This window comes from Sorex fumeus, unplaced genomic scaffold, assembly GCF_029834395.1.
Source record: "Sorex fumeus unplaced genomic scaffold, SorFum_2.1 ptg000002l, whole genome shotgun sequence".
Lineage (NCBI taxonomy): Eukaryota > Metazoa > Chordata > Mammalia > Eulipotyphla > Soricidae > Sorex > Sorex fumeus.
This window is the reverse complement of record NW_026606059.1, coordinates 15057625-15080525: the sequence shown is the minus strand read 5'-3', so window position 1 is coordinate 15080525 and position 22901 is coordinate 15057625. Positions and strand designations below refer to the sequence as shown.

Sequence of the window (22901 nt, the reverse complement as noted above, 5' to 3'; positions counted from 1 at the left end):
AAAGATGTACAGGTGTGTCAAAAGATAAAACAAAATGAAAAGAGACTTCCTGTAATGCTATGGTGACCTCTTGTGGCCTAAAACCAAAATCTCCCTTTCTAAGTTAATTCTGGCTCCCTGATGTGAAGATCTTTCCCCTATCAAAAACCCACCCTCAAGGTCGGGGTAGTCCCCAAGGCACAAACAGCGTAGTTCTTAGAATCTAAATGGGCAGCAAAATGCACCCAGGAGAACAATCAAACCGTATAAGGTGTCCTAGATACAGAGGGAAACATGGACAAAAATAGAATACGAAACTGTCACAACCTTACTTGAGGGGTGTGTGCTGATTGGCTCTATGAACTATCCCATTTTCCACTCTTCATGTCCCCATTGAATTTTGCTTATGAATTGTTGTCAGGGTCTCTGACAACTTAAACAACGGCTCACTGTGTTGGGAGTCAGGATAGAGGAGAGATGCTATATTTAATAAACGGGCAGCATGAGAGCTTACTGATGCTAGCCACCCCTGGGGGAACATACACAGAACATGCCTTCTGTGTATGTTTGTCTCATTCTCGGTAACCAATTCTCACTGGCAGAGGTAGAAGGTACCAATACAATTGGCTTTAGATACCAGAGAAACAACATTTTGGTGTATTAAATAGCAATTTGGGTAAACATTGAGAAAGATTAACAGTTCTCTGTAAGAAATATTATTGAAGGGATTTTTATCAACTGTATATAACATACTAATAATAAGTGTGTTTTTGTAAAGAGTAAGCATAAAAGAATAAAAATAGCAAAATATAAAGGAAATTATCATCTTTCTCAGATATTCATTCCTCTGCAAGTCAAATATAGTGTTTGTATAAAGTACTAATTATGCTCTTAAACTTTGAAATAAACAGCCATTTTGGGATTTTGTGCTTTTCACATTTGTTTTCTAGTTGTATTTAAGTATATGTTTTATTTAAAATTTATGAGTGATTTTTGTGCTTTTCTCATCAGATTGGAAATTCTTGCCATGGATCAGATTTTTTAATCAGAAATAAAATATGATCACTAAAGAACAAAGATAACATAAAAAGGGATGCATACAACATTAGGACCAGATTTAATGAACACAAAAATAGCACAAATGTTTTGTTTAAATACAAAAGTTGAACATAAAGCCAAACAGCACATTACAAATCATGGACAAAACCGATTTTAGACTGCCAACACTTAAACTACCTTTGTCTTCCTTTAGTAAAAAGAAAATATAAAAACACCTTTAAAATGAAGTTATTATAATCAACAGAGCATACATAGTCCTTCTCACCTACAGCCTAAAGGATTCTTCTGAATTCAATAACCTAGAAAGCCAACAATTCTGATGACAGCTCACATTCCCCTCTGTCTCTAAGAGGCTCAGTGAAGAGTGTTCTTCCAGCTAGGAAAGCGATCCCTGCCCATATCAATGGCAGGAGACTTACTTCAGTTGCCAGCAGTGCTAATGGGGCAGACACAGTTGTACACTTCCTGGGTTTTCAAATTGGGATTCACGTTAATCAAGTTGAGATTCTTAAAGAACTGACACAGGGGTGATGAATGTGTGTGATCTTAGACTCACATTTTGTTTCATCGATTTTAGCATAATGCTCTGCTTCAATGGGAGGTTTGCTTTGTTTTGACAAGTTCTAATGAGAAAAATTTAAGTCCTGGAGGGAAAAGTCAAGGAAGGTAAGTGCAAATCCATCTATAGATACCAGAGAAGCAACATTTTGGTGTATTAAATAGTAAGTTTGGCAAACTTTGAGAGAGATTATTAATGCCACAGACTCCACGTGGCACATTTGACCTCAGGACCCTGACATCTGCTTGTACAGACCTTTTTCATTTCCATGACCTCAGTCACTTGTTGTACAGACTCATGCACTTCAGAGATTTGACCGTTTTCTGAAGAAGCATTCATAACTGAAACACTAAGCCAATGCTCCTGGAGAAATATCTTCCAGATCTGAGGAAAAGTTATATAAAATGGATCACAGAATACAAAGCAAAATTACAGAAGCAGAGAAGCAATCAAACTACCAGGGCTATATAAATAAAATGTTCTCTGCTTAAAACCATACATGAATCTTTTTAATGAAAAAAAAAACCACTTATGGGTCTTGTGTTTGAAAACAAATCTTATTTGGAAGCTTGCTAAATAAATGAAACAAATTAATTATAATCCTTTATATGAACTATATATAAACCATACACATAAGCAACCATAAACATAAGTAACCAATAATTGATGATTAAATGTTTCACCTCATTCCTCCATTCCTTTCTCCATTGAAAACGTTATGTTGACCAGGCATCACAAAAACTATTGTGGCACTTACACACTCCGTTGTGATCTGCTGAGGGTCATACATCTGATTGTAATACTGGTCCACTTGGCAGCAGTTTGACTCACAGAGGGTCTCACATTTGTGTCACACAGTTGTGGTACTTGAACATACTCTGGTTGTGGTCCTCAGTGGGAAGTAGTGCTTACATAAATGTTCTGCCAATGCTCATGTTTCCCCCCCCCCTCAGTTGCTTGCCAGGGGCTGTGTCCCTTCATAGCAGTGCTCGCACATATCATGCCATGAGGACTCTGAAATTGATTTAAGGGCAGAGAATACAGAAAGCAGTCACTGGGCCATCAACAGAGATTTCAGAATCATATTTAGTGCCTACCAGCTTCATGGTGGATCAAATTCAGAGTCTCACACTTACAAGGCAAGCATTTTAGTCACCGAACTCTCTCCCAGACTCAAATACCTTTGAGTCTCTTTTGTGGAAGTAAAGGTGAAACCCAGCACCTTGAGATCTACCACCAAAACACATTCCTGGCCCTGAGTAGTTAGTTTCTTTTAATTATTATAATCTAGCTAATAAATGAATAATAAACACAAAATTATTTTGTGACTGAAAAGGAAACAGTGGATCTAGGCAGTGTTTGTTAAATGGATGCTGATATTTTTAAACTTAGTGCTAGGGCATTCGCCTTACAAGCGGCCAACATGGCCAACCCGAGTTCGATTCCTCGGCCCCTCTTGGAGAGCCCGGCAAGCTACCGAGAGTATCTCGCCCGCACGGCAGGGCCTGGCAAGCTCCCCGTGACGTATTCGATATGCCAAACACAGTAACAACAAAATCTCCAATGGAGACGTTACTGGGCCCGCTCGAGCAAATCGACGATCAACAGGAGGGCCTTTACCTTTTACCTTTTAATTTTTATAATTTTTTTATTTTTATAATTTTTAATTTTTTATAAAAAATATAACTTTATAGCTGGCCCATCCAAACACAACCCCATCAGATGCTTGCTTCCACACTTCAAAATCGCCGCCATGGCCCTAGACAGACTCCACTGTCTTGGGACCGAGCCTCACCAGAAACTGATCTGCTCAAAAAATTCGGGCATGTGGATTTTGTGACTAAAATCTCCAGGCTTTCATGGAATTGGGATTGGCTATGTCCCCCAACTCTCTGTACTTACAGAAGCTCTGACAGTCACACACACATCCGAAAGCCACCATCAAGTTCAAATTTAACTGCAGCTGTACCACCCCATTAAAAATTCTGGACTTTCTGAACACCTAAAGCTCTAGAACACTAATGAACCATTAGTAGAACACCAGATTGGATGGAATGTAGTATAGAAGGCAATCAATCTCCATTGACAAAACATAAATACAGAAGGCTTAGACCAGTAACAATGTCTTAGTAATCTCTTATACAAGGTCTTAATGTTGCCATGATGAAATACAACTCACACTAATTTTATTCTAGGGAAACAATTTTTGATCATTCTGTTAGCAAATTATTGATAACAAGCAATATAAAATAAATTATTGTGGGTCTATAATGGGGGGCGCTTAAGGGGTGGTTGGGAAAATTGGAGACAATGGTGGAGGGAAGGTGTTGTGGTGGGAGGACCGGTGTTAGAATATTGAATCTCTGTAACAAATCATCATGTGCAAGTTTGTAAAATACAGTGTTTATATAAAGCATAGGGGAAGATTTTGCATATGTAGGCCTCATCTATTCCATGTACATGCCAAAATATATTAACACAGAATTGCTTTAAAATGTTATTAATGTAATGACAGGTGAGATGAGAGATTATTTCCATAAAGAGATCTAAATATAAAATAAAATTGAATGTAATATACTTTAGATTCCAGAGTTATATATGTATATGCATACATATGTAAATGAGAATAGATACATATGTAAATGAGAATAGGCATTTTATCATATTGTATTAAATGGATTTAATTTTCTTATTTACAAAGGTCAAAATCATACAGTAATCACAAATTGGCTCTTACAGATTTATTTTCTGATCATTCTATTTGCCATTTATTAAAGTTTTGTTGGAATAAGTAATATAAAGTAAAATTGTTATGTGCCTAAGTGGGGGGGGTCAGAGCAATAGCATAGCAGGTAGGGCACTTGCCTTGCACGAGGCTGACCTGGGTTCAATTCCCCCACCCCTCTCAGAGATCCCGGCAAGCTACTGAGAGTATCTCACCCGCATGGCAGAATCTGGCAAGCTCCCCGTGGTGTATTCAATAGCCAAAAACAGTAACAACAAGTCTCACATTGGAGACGTTACTGGTGCCTGCTTGAGCAAATCGATGAACAACAGTGCTACAGTGCTACAGTGCCTAAGGGGGTAGATTGAGATTGGAAGGGAAACTGGGGATTCGGGAAACTGAGGCAAAGTCACATTGACAGTGTGGGAAGACTAAATGCTTGAAACAATTATACAAATATTCACAAATTTTTTAATTACGGTGCTTTTTAATAAAAATTGATTTTTAAAAATTGCCTTGCATATGGTCAATCCTGGTTCGATTCCTCCACCCTTCTCAGAGAGCCCGGCAAGCTACCAAGAGTATCCTTCCCGCACGGCAAAGCCTGGCAAGCTCCACGTGGTGTATTCGATATGCCAAGAATAGTAACAACAAGTCTCACAATGGAGATGTCATTGGTCCCAACTTGAGCAAATTAATGAACAACGGGAGGACAGTGCTACAGTGCTACCAAAAAAATAAAATAAAAATGACAGCTGGGGGACTGGAGAGAAATAGCACAATGCTTAAGGCAAAGGTTTTGTATACAGCTGACCTTGGATATATTCCTGGCACCACATTAAGGTCCTCTGGGGATGTATATGGTCTCAGGATAGTGCCAGGAGTAACCTCTTAGCAACGATCCAGGAATAAGCCCTGAGCACAGCTGGGTGTTCCCCAAAAGTCAAACAGAAAACAACAGCGGTTACATTCCCTCTGATGGAAGTAATTATTTAATTATGCTGTGATAAGTTCTTGTTTACTGTATGTACGCACGCGCACACAGACAGACAGATAGACAGACAGACAGACAGACAGACAGACACACACACACACACACACACACACACCTAACATAAAAGTGACGTGGCTACTAGGTCTAACTGCCAATTTTATGGAACTAGAGGAGACAGAACAAGTGCAATGATATCTTAGGAAGTAATGAACAAGTTCTAAACTAGAAAACTACAGAACATGTTACCCAGTTATTCAAACAAGACAGGGCCAGTGGGAGGGAAAGTGTATTTAAGTAAGATTTAGACATACTGCATAAATCAAGTATAATGTTTCTTCATTCAAATATATCAAGGGAAAAATTGTAATTACGTGGAGAAATATGAACAGTGTCTAGAGATTTAGCACTAAGGATTTAGCACTTAGTGACGTATAATAGACTTGTGATTTACTGCTCTGTTCATTCAATATTTGAGAGAAGTCAGAATAGATTTCTTTGCTTCATGTTCTTGGTTTGGGGGCCACTTGACAGTGATCAGGTCTTGCTCCTGATTCTTCACTTTGGATCACTTTGGTGGGGTAAGTGATTATGTGTAATCTGGGGAACAAACCTGAGTGAAGTTTAAAGTAAAGTTTAATGTAAAGCAAGCACCGTGCCTGCTATTTTATTTCCCTAATAGAAGCTTAATATTTTTTGTTTGTTCAACACTTATTTTTTTTTTTTTGCTTTTTGGGTCACACCCGGCGATGTTCAGGGGTTACTCCTGGCTTTGCACTCAGAAATCACCCCTGGCAGTGCTCGGGGGACCATATGGGATGCTGGGAATCGAACCCCGGCCGGCCGCGTGCAAGGCAAACGCCCTACCCGCTGTGCTATTGCTCCAGCCCCTCAACACTTATCTTTTATCTGGGTTGTTTAATGCTGATTTATTTCTTATGCAAATGGGTCATGTTCTTTGTATTTCTTAAATTGAATTAAATTACATCTTAGACATATTTTATTTTATTTTAGACATATTTTATTTTATTTTAGACATACTTTATTTTATCATGTAGTTTATTCCTTTAAAGATGTTACTGTATTTTAATATTTTAACTCAGTTGGGCTAGTAGTCTCTCTCTTGGGTAGCAGCTCAAATTTCTGCTCAGTTCTTTCAGCTTTCATTCATTGGGATGTTTGGATTCTCACCTGTTTGTTGAAAAGCTATTCAGGTATTGTTCATATACACAATTTGTCATACGTTTTTCATTCCTCCTACTTTCTGACTCTTAAATTTTCAGTTGCTCTAGTAGCCTCAAACTCTTATTTTCCCAAGACCAAGAAAATATCAAATTTTAATGAAAGTTTTAGCCACTCTGTGTGCTGAATTTGTCCTGCCCTCATGCCAGAAGCTATAAAAATGTAAGCAGAATGGGTCTACTATCTCATCTAAGTCTTAACGTACTTTCAAATTTTGACATTGCTGTAAACATCAATGACTTCAGAGACTTGGTGTTTTTTTTTCTTTTGGGGTCACACCAAGTGATGCTCAGGGGTTACTTCTGGCTCTGCACTCAGGAATTACTCCTGGTGGTGCTTGGGGACCATATAGGATGCCGGAGATCGAACTTGGGTTGCTTGTGTGCAAGGCAAATGCCCTATCCACTGTTCTATTGCTCCAGCCCCTTAGTGGTCTTTTTTCTTTAATTTTGTGAGTGTGTGAAGATAATATGATCTACCTTTTAGCATAGAAATGGCACTCTCAGTTAAATACAGGTCTCTCATAATAATATAAAAAGATGATCAAAAGTTAATGTCTTTCTACCTCACGTATCACATCTTGCTCTATTCTTTCATTTGTTCATAATTCAACAAACACACTGGCCTTCCATATATATTCAAACTCATTCTTCAGGCTGTTTTTGCATGCTTTTATTTATGACTGATATTTCTGACCTTACACCTCAACCCTTATAGGGTTGTTAATTTTTATTTAATTATCTTATATATCAGAAAATAAGAAATCAGTTTTTAAATAAAAGACTTTGTGCTGAGGAGAAAATGTGCTTTGTTACAGAACAGGGTGATGCCAACAGGGGCTGGCAAACTCTGGGCCTTTGACCCAGAAGTCAAATCTGGCCCGCCAGTTGTTTTGGTAAAGTTTTTTTTTTTAATTAGAATTGTAGTTACATGCATTCATTTTTTTTGATCTATAACTCCAACCAAGATCTCACTACAAAGTCAAATAGTTGCTACTTTTACTATATGAGACTAGGTACAACACAGAGTTCATAGGACCCTATATAGAAAATTATGCTGATCCCCAATAAAGCTGAGTCGAAACTGACCATAGGGAATATTTACTAAAGAGACTGGGTTTTTTACAGCATTGATTTCTTCAGATGTGTCTGAGATGTTCCATAAAGCTTTAAACATTTTCCAGAGAAGTAGTACAGGGAATATGGCTATTGCCTCACATGTGGCCAGCCCATGTTCCATCCCCAACACCACATGGTCCCTGAGCAGAGAGCAGGAGAGAACTCCCGAAATAGTTCCAAACCTTGGCCCCTGGGTCTCCCTAAATAAATAAGGAGATTTAAAGAGCATTTATTTATTTGAGTCACCATGAGATACAGTTACAAAGCTTTCATGATTGAGTTTCAGTCATACAATGATTGAACACCCATCCCTCCACCAGTGAACATTCTCCACCACCAACGTCCCCAGTATGCCCCCACCCCTCACTGCCTTCCCAACCCTCCCCCTGCCTCTGTAGCAGACAATTTTTTTTTTTTTTGCTTTTTGCTTTTTGGGTCAGACCCAGCGATGCTCAGGGGTTACTCCTGGCTCATGCACTCAGGAATTGCTCCTGGCGGTGCTCGGGGTACCATATGGGATGCTGGGAATGGAGCCTGTGTCGGCCATGTTGGCTGCGTGCAAGGCAAATGCCCTACCTGCTGTGCTATCGATCCAGCCCCCGTAGCAGACAATTTAAAGGGCATTTATTTTAAGCGCTAACATAACCTTAGGAAAGAAAGGGCACTTAGTCCCTGAGGATGGCAGCATGTGTAGGTCCATTCAAGATACTCTGCCTCTTAGGACCCTCAAATTGAAGTGTCTGTCCAACTGAACTACTAACTTACCCTTTGCAACGCTTTGCTTCATCAACAATACGGACACACACACAGAGATCTGCACTCAGAAAGTCACCTGGATCTCCCCCTCCCAACCCCACCACCAAATCAACACTCTGGTTACCCTATTACCTAAACTACAATAAGGCTATTTTATTTTTCAATAAAACTGCTAAGATTCTTTACATGGATTTTGGTTTTGGTAAGTTAAGATACTCACTCTGGATATTAAAGGCTACATAAAAAAAAATCTTAGTATTTCTCTGATCTCTTAGCTTTGAAAGCATTAGGAGGCAATAGTTGCTGTGAGAAAAATGACCTAGTTAGACTAGTAGGTGAGAAAGTGGGGTGATATTTCTCCCCCCAGGGGCAGTAGTTCCCTTAGATTCAGTGGGGTGGCTCTTTCTGTGCATTTCTGGGGATGATTGTAACATGGTAAGTAGAGTCTCTAGAGTGAGACAACATCTTCACTGGATATGGGCTGGTAACATGAGGGCTTCAAAAGGCTTTGCATGTGAAAGTAGACTAAGAACCAAACATGATGGCCTGTTAGTATCTGTATTGCAAATCACAACACCCCCAAATTAGAAAGAGAGTAAGAAGGAATGTACCTGCCACAGAGGCAGGGGATGGGATGGGGTGGGGGTGGCAGGAAGGACACTGGGAACAATGGTGGTGGAAAGTGTGCACTGGTGGAGGGATGGGTGTTCTATCATTATATAACTGAAATGTAATCATGAAAGTTTGTATGAAATGAACAGAAACTCTCTCAAAGATGAAATCTGAATGACCCAAAGGCACATTAAAAAAAAAATGCTCTTCATCACCAATCATTAGGGAGATGCAGATCAAAACAACAATGAGATCTCATCTCACACCATAGTAGGTTTATTTCTACCCTTTCTTTCCTTCATTGTCATCTAGGAGAACTTTCTTCAACATTTTTATGCCCAGGGCAGGCCAGTCTGCATACCAGCCTAAGGATAATTATATCCACTGTGGTAGGCCACTGATTTCCAAACCGTCCACACCGCGGACCCAGTGTTTGAAGACACTATTCTAAGACAGTTTCTCCACGTTGGTTTGGAATCACTGTGAGCTACTGAAGTCTGGGTCCTGTCCTCAGATGTGATCCTGATGTGATGATCCTGGATGTGGTCTGGCCCTTAACCATGTTATTAGAAGTATTAGAAAGATAAACGGGATTTTCAAAGCTTTCCGGGTGATTCAAGTAAGGCAAGTCTGGGAACTTGTGATCTCAGAGGCTGCGATCACGTGGCCTACCAGTTTGTTTCCCCTTTTGGGAAGTCAGATTACTGGGGTTTCTTTAGTTCCTTAATTTGTCCTTGCCCCTTGGGAGCTGTCTCCTCTGCTGTTGTCCTTCTACTTTTGCAGCATGTTTATTTCTATTTCTTTGCGGATGTCTGTAGGGGTCCCTGCTAGGCACTAGGGTTTGTGATTCAGCTGTTCCAAAGCAGCCAGGAGCCACAGGGTCTGAGCTGCCTTTACCCAGCCTCACCAGGCAGTTGTGCACTGCCTGACTGCCTTTGAGTGCTTGGCTGGGGAGGGAAGGAAGCTGGGACGGAGCTAGGGGAGCCCCTCGCTCCCAGCCTACTGGACGTTCATGCACAGCTGTGGTTACAGAATTTTATTTATTTATTTTTATTTTTTTATTTTTATTAGTGAGGCACCATGAGATACAGCTGTAGACTTACAAATTTTGTGCTTGGGTTTCAATTATACAATGATCAAATTACGGTTACAGAATTTTAAACTTGGTTGAATCATGCCTAGTCAGAAGTTCAGGCCTGGCTGGAAGTTAGACTCAGGCTGAGGAGCATAATTAGAGCCTTACAATAATGGCATTGGTAGCTTTTGAAGTTAACTTCAATTTTTGGTAGTATATGCACATAAGTTAATGGCATGTTATGATTGCTGGGGAAGGAATGTCCTACAGCCTTACTCTTATCTCTTGAAGTGTTTGGAGTTTTTTTTTTTCCAGGATACTTGCAGATGTTTATTTGCTTTGGTTTGGTTTGGTTTTGGGTTTTGGGCCACACCTCTTGGTGCTCAGGGTTTACTCCTGACTCTGCACTCAGGCATCACTCCGGGCAGAGCTTGGGGGACCATATATACGCTTGGGAACAAACCTAGTTTGGCCACTTGCAAGTCAAGTGTCCACCCACTGTACTATTGCTCTAGTCCCTGTTGCTTTTATTTTTGAGATTACTCACTGGCCTTTTTTTTTTTTTTAAGTGAAACACCATGAGGTACAGTTGTAGACATACAAACTTTTGTGCTTGGGTTTCAGTTATACAATGATAGAGTACCCATCCCCCCACCAGTGCCCATTCTCCACCACCAATGATCCCAGTAGCCCTCCCACCTTCCCACCCCACCCCCCACCCCACCCCGCCTCTATGGCAGGGCATTCCCTTTTGCTCTCTCTTTCCTTTAGGGTGTTGTGGTTTGCAATAGAGGTATTGAGTAGCCATCGTGTTCGGTCTATAGTCTACTTTCAGCATGCATCTCGTATCCCGAGCGAGTGCTCCAAACATCCTTTACTTGGTGTTCCCTTCTCTATCTGAGCTGCCTTTTCCCCCAGCATATGCTGCTGGCTTCCAAGCCGTGGTAGATTACTCACTGGCTTTTTAGTACACATTTCCTCCTCTGCTCTCTACCCTTTTTTTCTTACCAATAGATCATTCCCACCAATTACTCAAGTTGTTATATTACTTAGCACATCTGTTTCTCATTGCTGCTGTGACATTATTATAAACCAGAGTCTCCAATGAACACAAGTTCATTACTTGCATTCAGTAGGTCACACAGCCAGGCCAGACGCTCTGGGTCAAGGTGTCCTCTGGGCTGGTTCCTGCCAGAGATTCTGGAATAATTCATGCCCTCGTGATTTTTGAGACATGGCCAGCTTTTCCACTCCAGAGAAGGCTGTGTTCTCTCTTGAACATATATCTCTCTTTCTCTCCCCTCACATTTCTCTAATTAAATGATTTTGCTCCATGTATTAACAAAACAAAAATGCAGTGCCTTAATTAAGACTGTGTTCTCCTACTGTGTACTTTGAGCTCCCTCCCAGCTTCTGAAGAGGAAGTCCTCATCTCTGATTAGGATAATCACCCTGTCCAGATGCCAGTCTCAAATGGGAAAAATGAAATGCAGCCCACTTCATGAACAGTGCAATTTTGTAAGGTAGTGGTTTATAATGAGTCACAGCACAGGTTCCTGTTTCCTGGACTGCTCTGCAGGCCCCAACCTCCCTGTGGAGTAGGGACAGAGGCAGGGAGGCACATACCAGCCTCTGGCTGTGCTGATAACCACAAATCATTGATTTTCTGGCCAACCGTGTTGCTGCATGAGCTTCTCCGATTCTTCGTCCTGTCCCGTGCCATTCTCACCTATTCACGCAAGTTAAAATTTTTTCAACCTATTCCCTTTTTTTTTTTTTTTTTTATGAATAGCCTCTAGAAATTTGGGAGAAATGTAACTTTCAGTAAAAGCTCAAAACCTCACTGGGGAGAAGAATGTTTCTTAAAACATGCAGGTGTCTGACTCCTACCAAAACACAATCAGGGAGGTGCAATTGCTCAAGGAGGGAGAGAGGGAAGCTGGGACCCCTCCCTCTGGCTTACCGGGTCTCCTCCCTCTGTGGTTTGGTTCCTGGGTTGCCTTGAGCTGACCGATCGGTTCATTGTTGCTGTCAAAACAGAGACCCGGAGAGGCGGGCTGTGTTGAAAGTCACTCAAACCGGGAGAAACTGGTCACTCAAACTGGGAGAAACTGGTCACAGAAACCCTCTCAGCTGATGTTTCCTGATAATCAGTCCTCATGACTTGTTGCATTTTGTTCCAGGCGGTGGGCAAAGGCTGACCAGGAGCTGAATTCTCTCAGCCATGCTGGAGGCTGCTGAGCTGTACTTCAACACAGACCACGGCTACCTGGAGGGCCTGGTGCGCGGCTGCAAAGCCGGCCTCCTCAAGCAACAGGACTACGCCAACCTGGCTCAGTGCGAGACCCTGGAGGGTGAGTGTGAGCACGTCACTGTGACAGTTAAAGGAGCACGCTCTGGGAGCACAGAGAGGCCTGCTCTGTGGCCCTGGCCGGGACATCCAGCCAGGCTTCGACTCCTAGAGGTCCCAAGGAGCGTGGGCAAGGCGAAGCATGACATCTTTCTTTCTATAAGTAAAACTGAGTATTTTGGGGCTGGAGCAATAGTATAGTGGGGAGGGCATTTGCCTTGCACGCGGCCCACCAGGGTTGGATCCCTGGCATCCCAAAGGGTCCTCCAAGCACCGCCAGGAGTAGTTCCTGAGTGCAGAGCCAGGAATGACCACTGAGCATCTTTGGGTATGACCCCAAAAAGGCAAAAACACAAACAAAAACAAACAATCAAAACCAATGAGTATTTCTTTTCATTCTGAATGCAGACAAGACATATTGTGTTGCTCAGTACTTAGTCACCAGGAGAGATATCATATTTCTTGCCGAGACATTGAAATACCATGTATGTTTATAAATTATTCAAGATTATTTCAAAATTAATTAATATGAGTAATCAATATAATTATTTCAGAAGTCTATAAATTATATTAATGTAAATTATATGATTATTGATATAAATTAATCAATATAATTATTTCAAAATTATGCCAGGATTGATTTCTCATTTAGGATAGATGTTTAATGTCTTAGTAAGTTAAGTATTATATATTTAAGAAATAGCTTGCTAACCCTATTTTAATATATTTGGTTTCCTTCGTAATTTATGTATTTTCATTCTGCTATTTTTCAGCATTCTTTGGAGATACTTCTCCAGATTATTTAGAGATCTAAACTGCCTCCTCACACTCCCCAAAAATGCTAAGAAAATTGTTCTACTTCCAAATTTTTCAGTATCTACTGATTAGAGTCTGAGATTTGTATTTGACCAAAATTAAAGAAATTTAGAGGTGGGTTTTATTGCTCTCTGTCCTGAATTTGGAAGTCCAGACTTTGACCTCTGATGCTCAAAGTAAGTGCCCTGGGGCTCTGAGTCTCTGATGCTTCATTTGAAAAATGTGATAATGAGATTAGGGCCTGGACTGAATAAATTCTGCCTTGCATATGTGAGTCTCTGGGTTGAATCTCTGGACCAAAAACAAGAGAAAAAGAAAAAAAACAATACCAGGAGCACCGAGCAAAGAGAAACTATTTTTCTAAAAAGCCATTTGGCTGAGGTATGATCACTATACAAAAAGTTGTACTATTTAGTCAATATAATTTTAGGATTTCAGCAATTAATTATGTATCAAAAAACACGATTATAATCTATATTATAAACCTATTACCCCTGAGAAACTTTTCTACCCTTCACTTACTTATTCTCTCTATGTGTTAGAGAGAGAGAAAAAGAGAGAGAAAGAGAGCGAGAGAGAAAGAGAGAGAGAGAGAGAAAACAATAAGGACACCTAATGTAAGAATTGCTATCAGATTTTAGCCACAGAGCACAGTGTTATCATCTATATACTCTATGCTATACCATAAATCTCTGGGACATAGAGTGTACCAAAACATAGTATTCTTTACCCAATACAATACCTCCCTGTTTCCCCATCTTCTCTGGAAATTATCCTTTTTTGTTGTTGTTGTTGTTGTTTTTTGGGTCACACCCAGCAATGCTCAGGGGTTACTCCTGGCTCATGCACTCAGGAATTACTCCTGGCGGTGCTCAGGGGACCATATAGGATGCTGGGAATTGAACCCAGGTCAGCCCGCTGTGCTATTGCTCCAGCCCCTGGAAATTATCTTTAAGTCACCTTGTTTTCAAAGCCTCACCAAAGATTTTACATTTATGATACTTTTATTATCAAAAGGTTACATATGCCCAATTTGAAATAAACTTATAAAATCAATATATGCCCAATAAAGCTTTACAACTTTCCCATTATTATAGAAAGTGCCAGATAGCAGCAGAAATCAAGATGGCAAGGAGGACTTTTGGGAAGCAAAAGACCTTTTCAAGGTGACCTTGAGGGCTTCTCCCTGGGCTGCTGTTTAGAGTTCCAACCTGTGCAGGCCAGAACTGGGGCAGACCAGAGCTGAGAGACTCTTTTCACTGGCAACAGAAAAACTAGAAAAATCTTTCAGAAAAGAATTAACTCTGCTCCTACTCTATATCCCTCCATCCAAATTTTTATTAGCATATTAAGTTAGGACTTTGGTAACTGGAGAATATTAATTCTGCACAGAAAATCTGTGGAATTTTGAGGTAGGCAAAAACTTTAACAAACACAGAAAAGAAAAATGCTTTGAATGATTCCATTTCATTCCTAGTCAAGCTTTTAAATTAGCTGAAGAATGCAAAATAAAATACAAAAAGTACATGAAATGTCATAAAGATATAAAGCAAAGGTTAGTCAACTTTAAAAAAAATACAATTCAGAGAGACACTAAGGGCAGGCATTATAAAATCAAACAAAGAATTCCAGAAAAATGAAAGTTTAAAATGGACAAAAATCAGAAATGTATAAGTTGCTCCCAAATATCTTCTGCCAAGTATCTTTTTGACCTAGTAATTTAGTTGAGCCAAGAGAAGAAAAAGGAAAAGGAAGAAAGGAAGTAAATAAATATATTATCAAAATTGCACTTAGCTGAATTTTGTAACTTCAACTTCAGTATGAGAGAGAAGGAAAGGTCTCAGACACTTTGAAGACCTGAAGAATAAACCTTTTCAGAAATATACACGAGAAGTGCATACATACAGAAATGTTTATGTAATGTTTAGGGATTACCCCAAATTATCCCCAAATCCTGGCTTAATGAAAAAACAACAATTTTTAACACATTTTCTAATTGTAATTTCTATAGCTTTTTTCCTCTAAAAATGTATAATACTCAATCCATTTATTTCACAATTTATGTTTGAAACTGTATGCCAGTCAGTTCTTCAGAGACTCCCAGGAATATCAAATATAAATCATCAAACTGGGTTATAAATGGATGCTGAAAAATCCATCTAAATAAGGATTTTGTTTTTTCAGTGAACAGTTTAGGACACTGAGGCTTAGAAAGACCGTGACCAATGTAGCAATGGAGGACAGAAGTTATCCGGTCTTTTTCCACTAAAGTGGATCTTCTACCTTACCCTGAATTGTGATGATGTGTCAATGTCAGCTCCATTTTCCTTTTGAAAATAATGCCTACACAAGGAGATACGACAGGATGTAAAGGAATACCTGACTTTTGAAAGCAATTGTTGAATCTGTAGATGCACAAAAGAAACACAGCTTGCTTCTGAGCTGAACTGTGTTGTTGAGAGGGGGGAAAAAGAATAACGGCAATTTTTAGATAGAAGTTTGGGACTTTGGGATTTCTGTTTATATTTGCAGAAAACCTGTCTCATACAAATTAAGGATAAAGAAGATGGCGTAAAACAGTGCTCTCTCTCTCTATATATATACATATATATATATATATATTATGTGCTGAAGCCAATAAAATATATATTTCCTTCATAATAAGAAAGCTTACTTATCTTTATTTAATTTTATTTTTGGTTTGGGGGGGCCACACCTGACCGTGCTCAGGGCTTATTCCTGCTGCTCTGGGCCTACGGCTTACCCCTGGTTCTGTGCTCAGGGATCACTCCTGATGGGGCGTGGAACTTACTGGGAATTGAACCCAGATCAGCCAAGTGCAAGGCTATACCCTGTGTACTATTGCTCCAGCCTCTGTCTTTTATTTTTAAAGTTTCATGGCACCAACAAATGGTTGGAGCCTAGATTTCTTTTAGAGCACTTTCCTGGCGAGGCTGGGGAGAGAGTTTAGGAGTTAAGGCACAGTCTTGCATGCAGCTGACCTGGTTTCATCCCTGGCCTCACAAGGCCCCACAAGTGCCATTGGTGCAGCCCTGGGGGACCCCTGAGCTCCACCAGGATACCCCTGAGGCATCCCAATACCACATCCTCCCCCAGGCTTCTGAGCACCTCTTGGGAGTCTCATCCCCATTCCCCAAACAAAACAAAACTTTCCTACCAAGCCCAAGGCAGCTAGTCTAACCCCAGCGGCCTCCATATGGAGAGGCAATGTGACCCTGACTCTCTATTGATAGAGTTCCAAGGACAAAGGTCCTGGGGCCACTTCATTGCTCCACAGCCCCCAGCACAGGGTGCAGCTGTGAGCTTGATCCTCAGGTGTAGAGGGGTGATCCTGACTGCCCCAGGCGCCGGGACCCAGGGCAGGAGCAAAACAAAATGTTTTAGGAGCACTTGTTTAAAAGGAATATCGAACATTTCAGGTCAGTTTGGAAGGGAAAGGGTGAAAAAATTATCCAGAAAAGTTTTGGAATGTCCCATATTCAGAACTGTGTTCCAGGGTGCACAGAGGATGAGTTTTCTCAGAAAGATTCATCTGTTCCAAGGTTGGCCTCGACAAGTCAGTCACTGGGACCTGAGTCAGTCACTGGGGTCATCTGTGACTCAGTCCTTCTTGGGGAACTCTGTGGCAATGTGGTTCTCAATACCAACCAGTGGTACTGCAGGAGTTAAGGATGTGATCTATGGAGAAACTCTCAAAACTTTACAAGTGGCTTAGAACCAAAATAACAGTTAAAGAGACACAAAATGCTCTTTAAAGAATTAATGTGATTTTCTTTCAAATTTCTTTTTCAAATTATTGTTCTTGAGAGAACATAGCAACAGAATTTTGAAGTCTGCCGGGGAGAGTGGGAATTAAAAGGAGGTATAGTGAGTTAGGAGGTGTGATTACAATGGTGCTGACATTTATGCCCATGGTGTGCAGTTACCAACCTCCTTACGGTGCTGGGGAGGTCCATGTACTACCTGGTCTCAATGCAGAGAATGTGGCCTGGCCTTTTGATCCTTATCATTGCTTCAAAAATTAAGACCTGATGAAGGGATGGAGATTGGAACATTGAATGACTGAAACGCAATCATGAACAACTTTGTAACTGCGTATCTCATAGTGATTCAATAAAAAAAAATTTTTTTTTTTACTTAATACTTGACGGCCGTAAAATGTAATAGCCCAGTCTTTCCTAATCTATATGGTGCCCATGTCCACTGACTTTCAAGTATGGTGAGAACACTCTGCTGTTATGTTTTGAAGGGAGGCAATTGTACCCTAAGGGGCATAATCTTCATTCCTTTCTACCTTCACATAGGAATTAATTCAATAACCACACTTAAGTTAAACACTTTCTAGTCAGACTCAAGGATGGAAAGATAGTTAAGACATACTTAAGTCCCATCCCCGCAAAGAGACTCCCACTCTAGAATTAAATGAATTAAATGTTGGAAATGTTATTATCCTTAATGGCGGCAATCAGGCAGTTGTTTCAGCTGAACAGTACATATGACGGTGATATCTGGGGGTTTCTCAGAGCACTGTCTGAAAACAAATCTGTCCTCTGCAAGGAAGAGGTTAACTAATCACATAACAGAATTTTCTGCCACTTTCAAAAAAGAAAAACCATGAGTACACACTTAAGACAACTAATGTAAAAAGATTGTCAAGATGCATTAAATGAGGAAAGCACGGGAAGAACTGACTGGCTGACACTTAAATACAAAAGCAGATAAGTTTTAAAGGCCAGAGATATAGAGATATAGAATAAATGGTCTGAATTTGCCTTGCATGCGACAGACCTGGGGTTAATCCCTGGCATCCCATACGGCCCCCACATACAGCCAGGAGTGATCCCTGACATGAGGTCAGTAGTAAGACCTGAACATGGCTGGATGTGGCTCCCATTTCAAAACAAAACAAAACAATAGAGATACATTTTAAAACTTATTTCTTTATGATGGTCTACTTACAAAGAACTTGAAAAGGGCCCCAAAATAACTAAAATTAGTAATTATCTGGGAGCAGTCAATGGGTAGCTGAGTAGCAGAGAAGACATTTCATTATTTATATTTGAAAGTATTTATATCAGTTTACTATTTAAAAAAAATAAAAACACACATAAGTGGAAGACTTATTTCAAGGTCTTGAGCTTCCTTTCACGTTCCCTTCAACATCATATGTGCCTCTAGCTCTAGAACAGTTTGCTGGCTTGTATTAAAAACGCATACATGGAGCCGAAGCGATAGCACAGTGGTTAGGGCGTTTGCCTTGCACACGGCCGGTCCAGGTTCAATCCTTGGCATCCCATATGGTTCCCTGAGTACTGCCAGGAGTAATTCCTGAGTGCAAAGCCAGGAATAACCCCTGAGTATTGCTGGGTGTGACCCCCCCAAAAAAGGGAAAAAAATGCATACACAACACTGTCACTCTCCTGTTCAAGTATGTTAATGCCTTTTATCAGAGAAGATAAACTTCACTCCTCACTCAAGAGGCTGGGCAGGTCATCTTGTCCCTGCCTTGTGAGCAATTCCTTGGAACTCTTTTGCATTTTCTAAAGTTATTCTTTCTGACACAAATCCCCTTTGTGTCAGCTCCCATGTGTTTGGAACACAGTCGGGAATGCTTGGGAGTCACTCCCAGCAGATCATCCCCAGTGGTTCTCGGACCAGGTGGTGTTGGAGATCATTCCCATCATTCCATCCCCACTTGCAGTGAATGCGTTCCAGCCCGTTGAGCTATCCCCTTGCCACACTACGCATTTTCCTTTAAAGGACTCCCATTATTCTTTTCTCCTCTTTTAAATTTTATTTTTATAAAGTTGCATTACATTCAATATTTCAACACCAACCCCACCACCATCACAACTTCTCACCACCATTATTTCAAATTTTTCCACCACCACCCAAACCTGCCCCAAAGACAGATGCTAAATAATTTATTTTGTATTGCTTTTATGAAAAATCAACTAAAAGTGATCCCAAAAAGGTTTTCTTAGAGGAAAGGGTGTGAAGATTATTGTGTCTCACCTTGGAACTATTAAGCCCCTGTATCAGAGATCACTGACTTGTTGTTACAGGTGGAGCCTGTGTGCTAATAGACAAACAGCTAGACAGACCGACAGACAAACAGATAGGTAGATAGCTCAAGATTGTTGCCTTCTACCTTACACCCCATCAAATGTAGTGCTACTCTTGATATATCAGTAGTATAAAATCTGAGATGTCATGCAGTCACCAAAATAGTCACACACTGCAGGAATTCTAAAATTTTACATAGGGTGCTAGAGCTGGAGTTAAACTTTTAACTGGGTGGTAATTTGGGAGTCTGGAGGCATCTCTGTGACATGTTTCTCTTTTCCGAGCTTAATTTGTGAGTCTCTGGATTGTGGCCTTTAATGAGTTTATATGGTACCCAGAGTCACCCATTATTCTATAAAGACCTCACTGAATAGATTTGTGGAACTTTCTTTACAACCTTTCCCAACTTTATCTCTGATAAGGTAGAATTGACCCATCTCAGCCTCTGCGCTGTGTAAAGAACCACCGTGCAAATAGTCTCAGTGGCATTTGCACAGACCTTGGGTATGTGTGTCACTTTTCTGACCTAAGTAGTCATAGTTAAGGTCTTAACTTGTAGTAATACATTCAGTGAATCTATCTCCTATACTTTAAGTTTCCTAAGGGCAGGAGTCATAAATATATGAGGTTTTAGGGTGTTATTAAACTAGGGGGAAAGAATACTTTCATAATATATACTATAAGGGCTGGAGCAATAGCACAGCAGGTAGGGCATTTGCCTTGCACGCGGCCAACTCAGGGTTTAATACCCAGCATCCCATATGGTCTCCTGAGCACCACTGCTAGGAGTAATTCCTGAGTGCAGACCAAAGAGTAAGCCCTGTGCATCGCCAGGTGTTACCCCCCCAAAAAAAATTTATATATGTATGTATATATACATATATATATATACTTTAAATCAAATCGCCACCATAGACACACATTTTAAATAATCTGTAATTGTCAATTTATCTCAATAAGCCTGATTTTAATTTTTATCCTTATGATTATATTTATTTTGGTTTGGGGCCACACCCACCAACTCTTAGAGCTAACTCCTGGCTCCATGATCAGGAGTTATTCCTGGCTTTGCTTCTGGAACTATCTGCAATTCTGGGATCCTCAAGTCAGTTGCATACAAGGCTAGTGCCTTACCCATGGTACTATTCTATTTAAAAAAGAAATAATTTTTCATTTCATTTCATCATCCTGTTAATCGTCGATTGCCTCGAGCAGGCCCCAGTAACGTCTCTTTCATCCTAGCCCTGAGATTATATTCACGGCTCTTTAGGAGAATGAGACCCATCATTGTTACTGGTATTTGGCATATTTGGTAGGCCACGGGGAGTTTGCCAGACTCTGCCCTGTGGGCAGGCTACGTTTGATAGCCTGCAAGTTTGTCCAAAGTAGGAATGAGATAATAGGTTCCGGGATCTGGATTTTATAAAAAAGAAATAATAACATTTCTAAATAAATGAAGCAGAAAGTAAGCATCTTATTGTTCTTACTCCTTGTGTCCGTAACCCCAGGTTGTCTTTGTATGTTGTCCAAGTGTGATAACACACAGCAGAACTGTCTGCATATTTAGGTTCAAATCTGACTCAACTTTCTGGCTCTGGGATATGTAGCCAGCTGCTTAACTTTTAAGTATGATACTTTCATTTATAATACTTAACTGCTATCTGCCTGGCCTAACTCCCAGCTTCTAGAAGGAGCAGAAATGACTGAAAATGTTTTGTAAACTGTAAATCATACAAATTCTTGAGAAATCTTGAGCACATCTCCACTGAACTGCAATATGTTTGCAATAAGAATCAGTTTCCCCTCCCTGCTAGATCTTTAAATCACAAAATAGCTTCCCATTTTCTGGTTATGACTAATGACATTTGGTTCATGAGCCCAAGTATTTGTCTCTTTTAGAGAACAACATTTGATTTTAGAAATATTTATTCTGATGAGTAAGAATTAAAATGAGCTTAACCAAAAAAAAAAAAAAGTTTAACCCTGGTACCAGGCACTGAATTTTATAACAGGGTGCCATGTGGCCAATAGTACGTGGGCTCCAGGCATTAATCACAAATTTAATCTGTTCATATTAAAAGTCATCTATGTGATTAAGAAATTATTAGGCTAATGCAGAGAATACGATAAAAACAAAGACATGATTCACACCCTAAACAGCTATCTAGTTAAGAGGATATTATAAGTAAACATAATTAAAAATATGAGGATAGCTTAAACCTATAGAGAGCAGCAATATTAAAAAATAGATCAAACCTTGAAGGATAATTGCTTTGGGGAAAAGCCAGTGAGGTAGGAGGACTGGGGAGAGTTGGGATTCTGGATATTTTAAGCTTACAAGAAAAACTAATGAATTATAGGTAAGTAAAAAAAAAAAATCCTGTCCAGAGAGTAAGCCATCTGGCTTCCACACTAGAATGCCTGAGAATTTAGATTAGGAAAAAAAAAAAAATTAAAGCTCTTTGGAAGGTTTGATTATGGAACTTCAAGATATTGGAAGAGGACAAGAAACATTGTCTGTATAGCCTGGTCAACTACTTGGAACCATATGAAACAAGACATTTTTCCAAGTCTCTGTTTCTTCATTTAGGAAAGAGCAGTCCTGGTGAAAGTTGAAAGATATTGTGCAATAAAATTGTTCTGTGAATTGAAACAATAAATATAAAATTTCACCTATTGGGTCCTCCCCAGAAGTTCTGAGGGATGCAGAGAGCTTCTCTGGTAATGCCCAGCCTGGGATATAGACCTGCCAGCTTCATGTATGCAGCCCCTTTATGTGATGGTGCCAGGGCCTGGTCCGTATAAGGAATAAACTCCATCCCTTTGAACTGTCTCCCTGGCCAGGAAGGTTTTTCTTTTTGGCTTATCTCTACCATCCTATTTTAGCCTTCTTACCCTCTTATTTCATCTTTATGCAGGCGCGGTGACTAACAATACCATTCCTAATAGTTTCAGGCATATGATGTTCTAACATCACACCTGCCACCAGAGTGTCAGCATCCTGCATCCGTGTCTTGTGGTCTCTGCCCACCCTGCCACCTACATCCTGGCAAACTCATTTCCGTAGGACCATTCTCAGGGTCTGTTATTATTGGCCACTTTTTATTTTTACACTGTGTTTCTTTGTATCCCACAGACAAGAGATCATTTTGTGTTTGGCCCTCTCCCTCTGATTGACTAACCTCAGCATGACACCTTCTAGCTCCATTCATACAGCAGCAAATTATCTGATTTCATTTTTTCTTAGAACTGTTGTGTGTACATGCCACAGCTTCTTTACCCAGTCATGTGTTCTTAGGCATTTTGGTTATTTTCAGATCCTGACTATTGTGAATAGTGATGCAAATATCCTCTCAAAGTACCATTTTTTCAGCTCTTGGGTAGATGCCAAGAGACTGAATTGTTGGGTCTTATCGGAGCTCAATTCTTAGAGATTTTTCCAATGCTGTTTTTTATTAAGATGTAACCAGACAATATTCTTACTAAAACTGGTAAGAGCTCCTTTTCCCCAACAGTGCAATCTGCTTAAAAC

General features: G+C 40.2%; 1 protein-coding gene across 1 annotated transcript in view; it reads left to right on the top strand.

Moving 5' to 3' along the window:
* Positions 1 to 12340: 12340 nt before the first annotated feature.
* The window catches only part of ATP6V0D2 (ATPase H+ transporting V0 subunit d2), a 57265-nt gene continuing 46704 nt past the window's right edge, over positions 12341 to 22901 (top strand). Inside the window, exon 1 of the mRNA XM_056112092.1 lies at positions 12341 to 12470. Coding sequence (XP_055968067.1) covers positions 12341 to 12470 — 130 coding nt within the window. The remainder of the gene's footprint in view (positions 12471 to 22901) is intronic.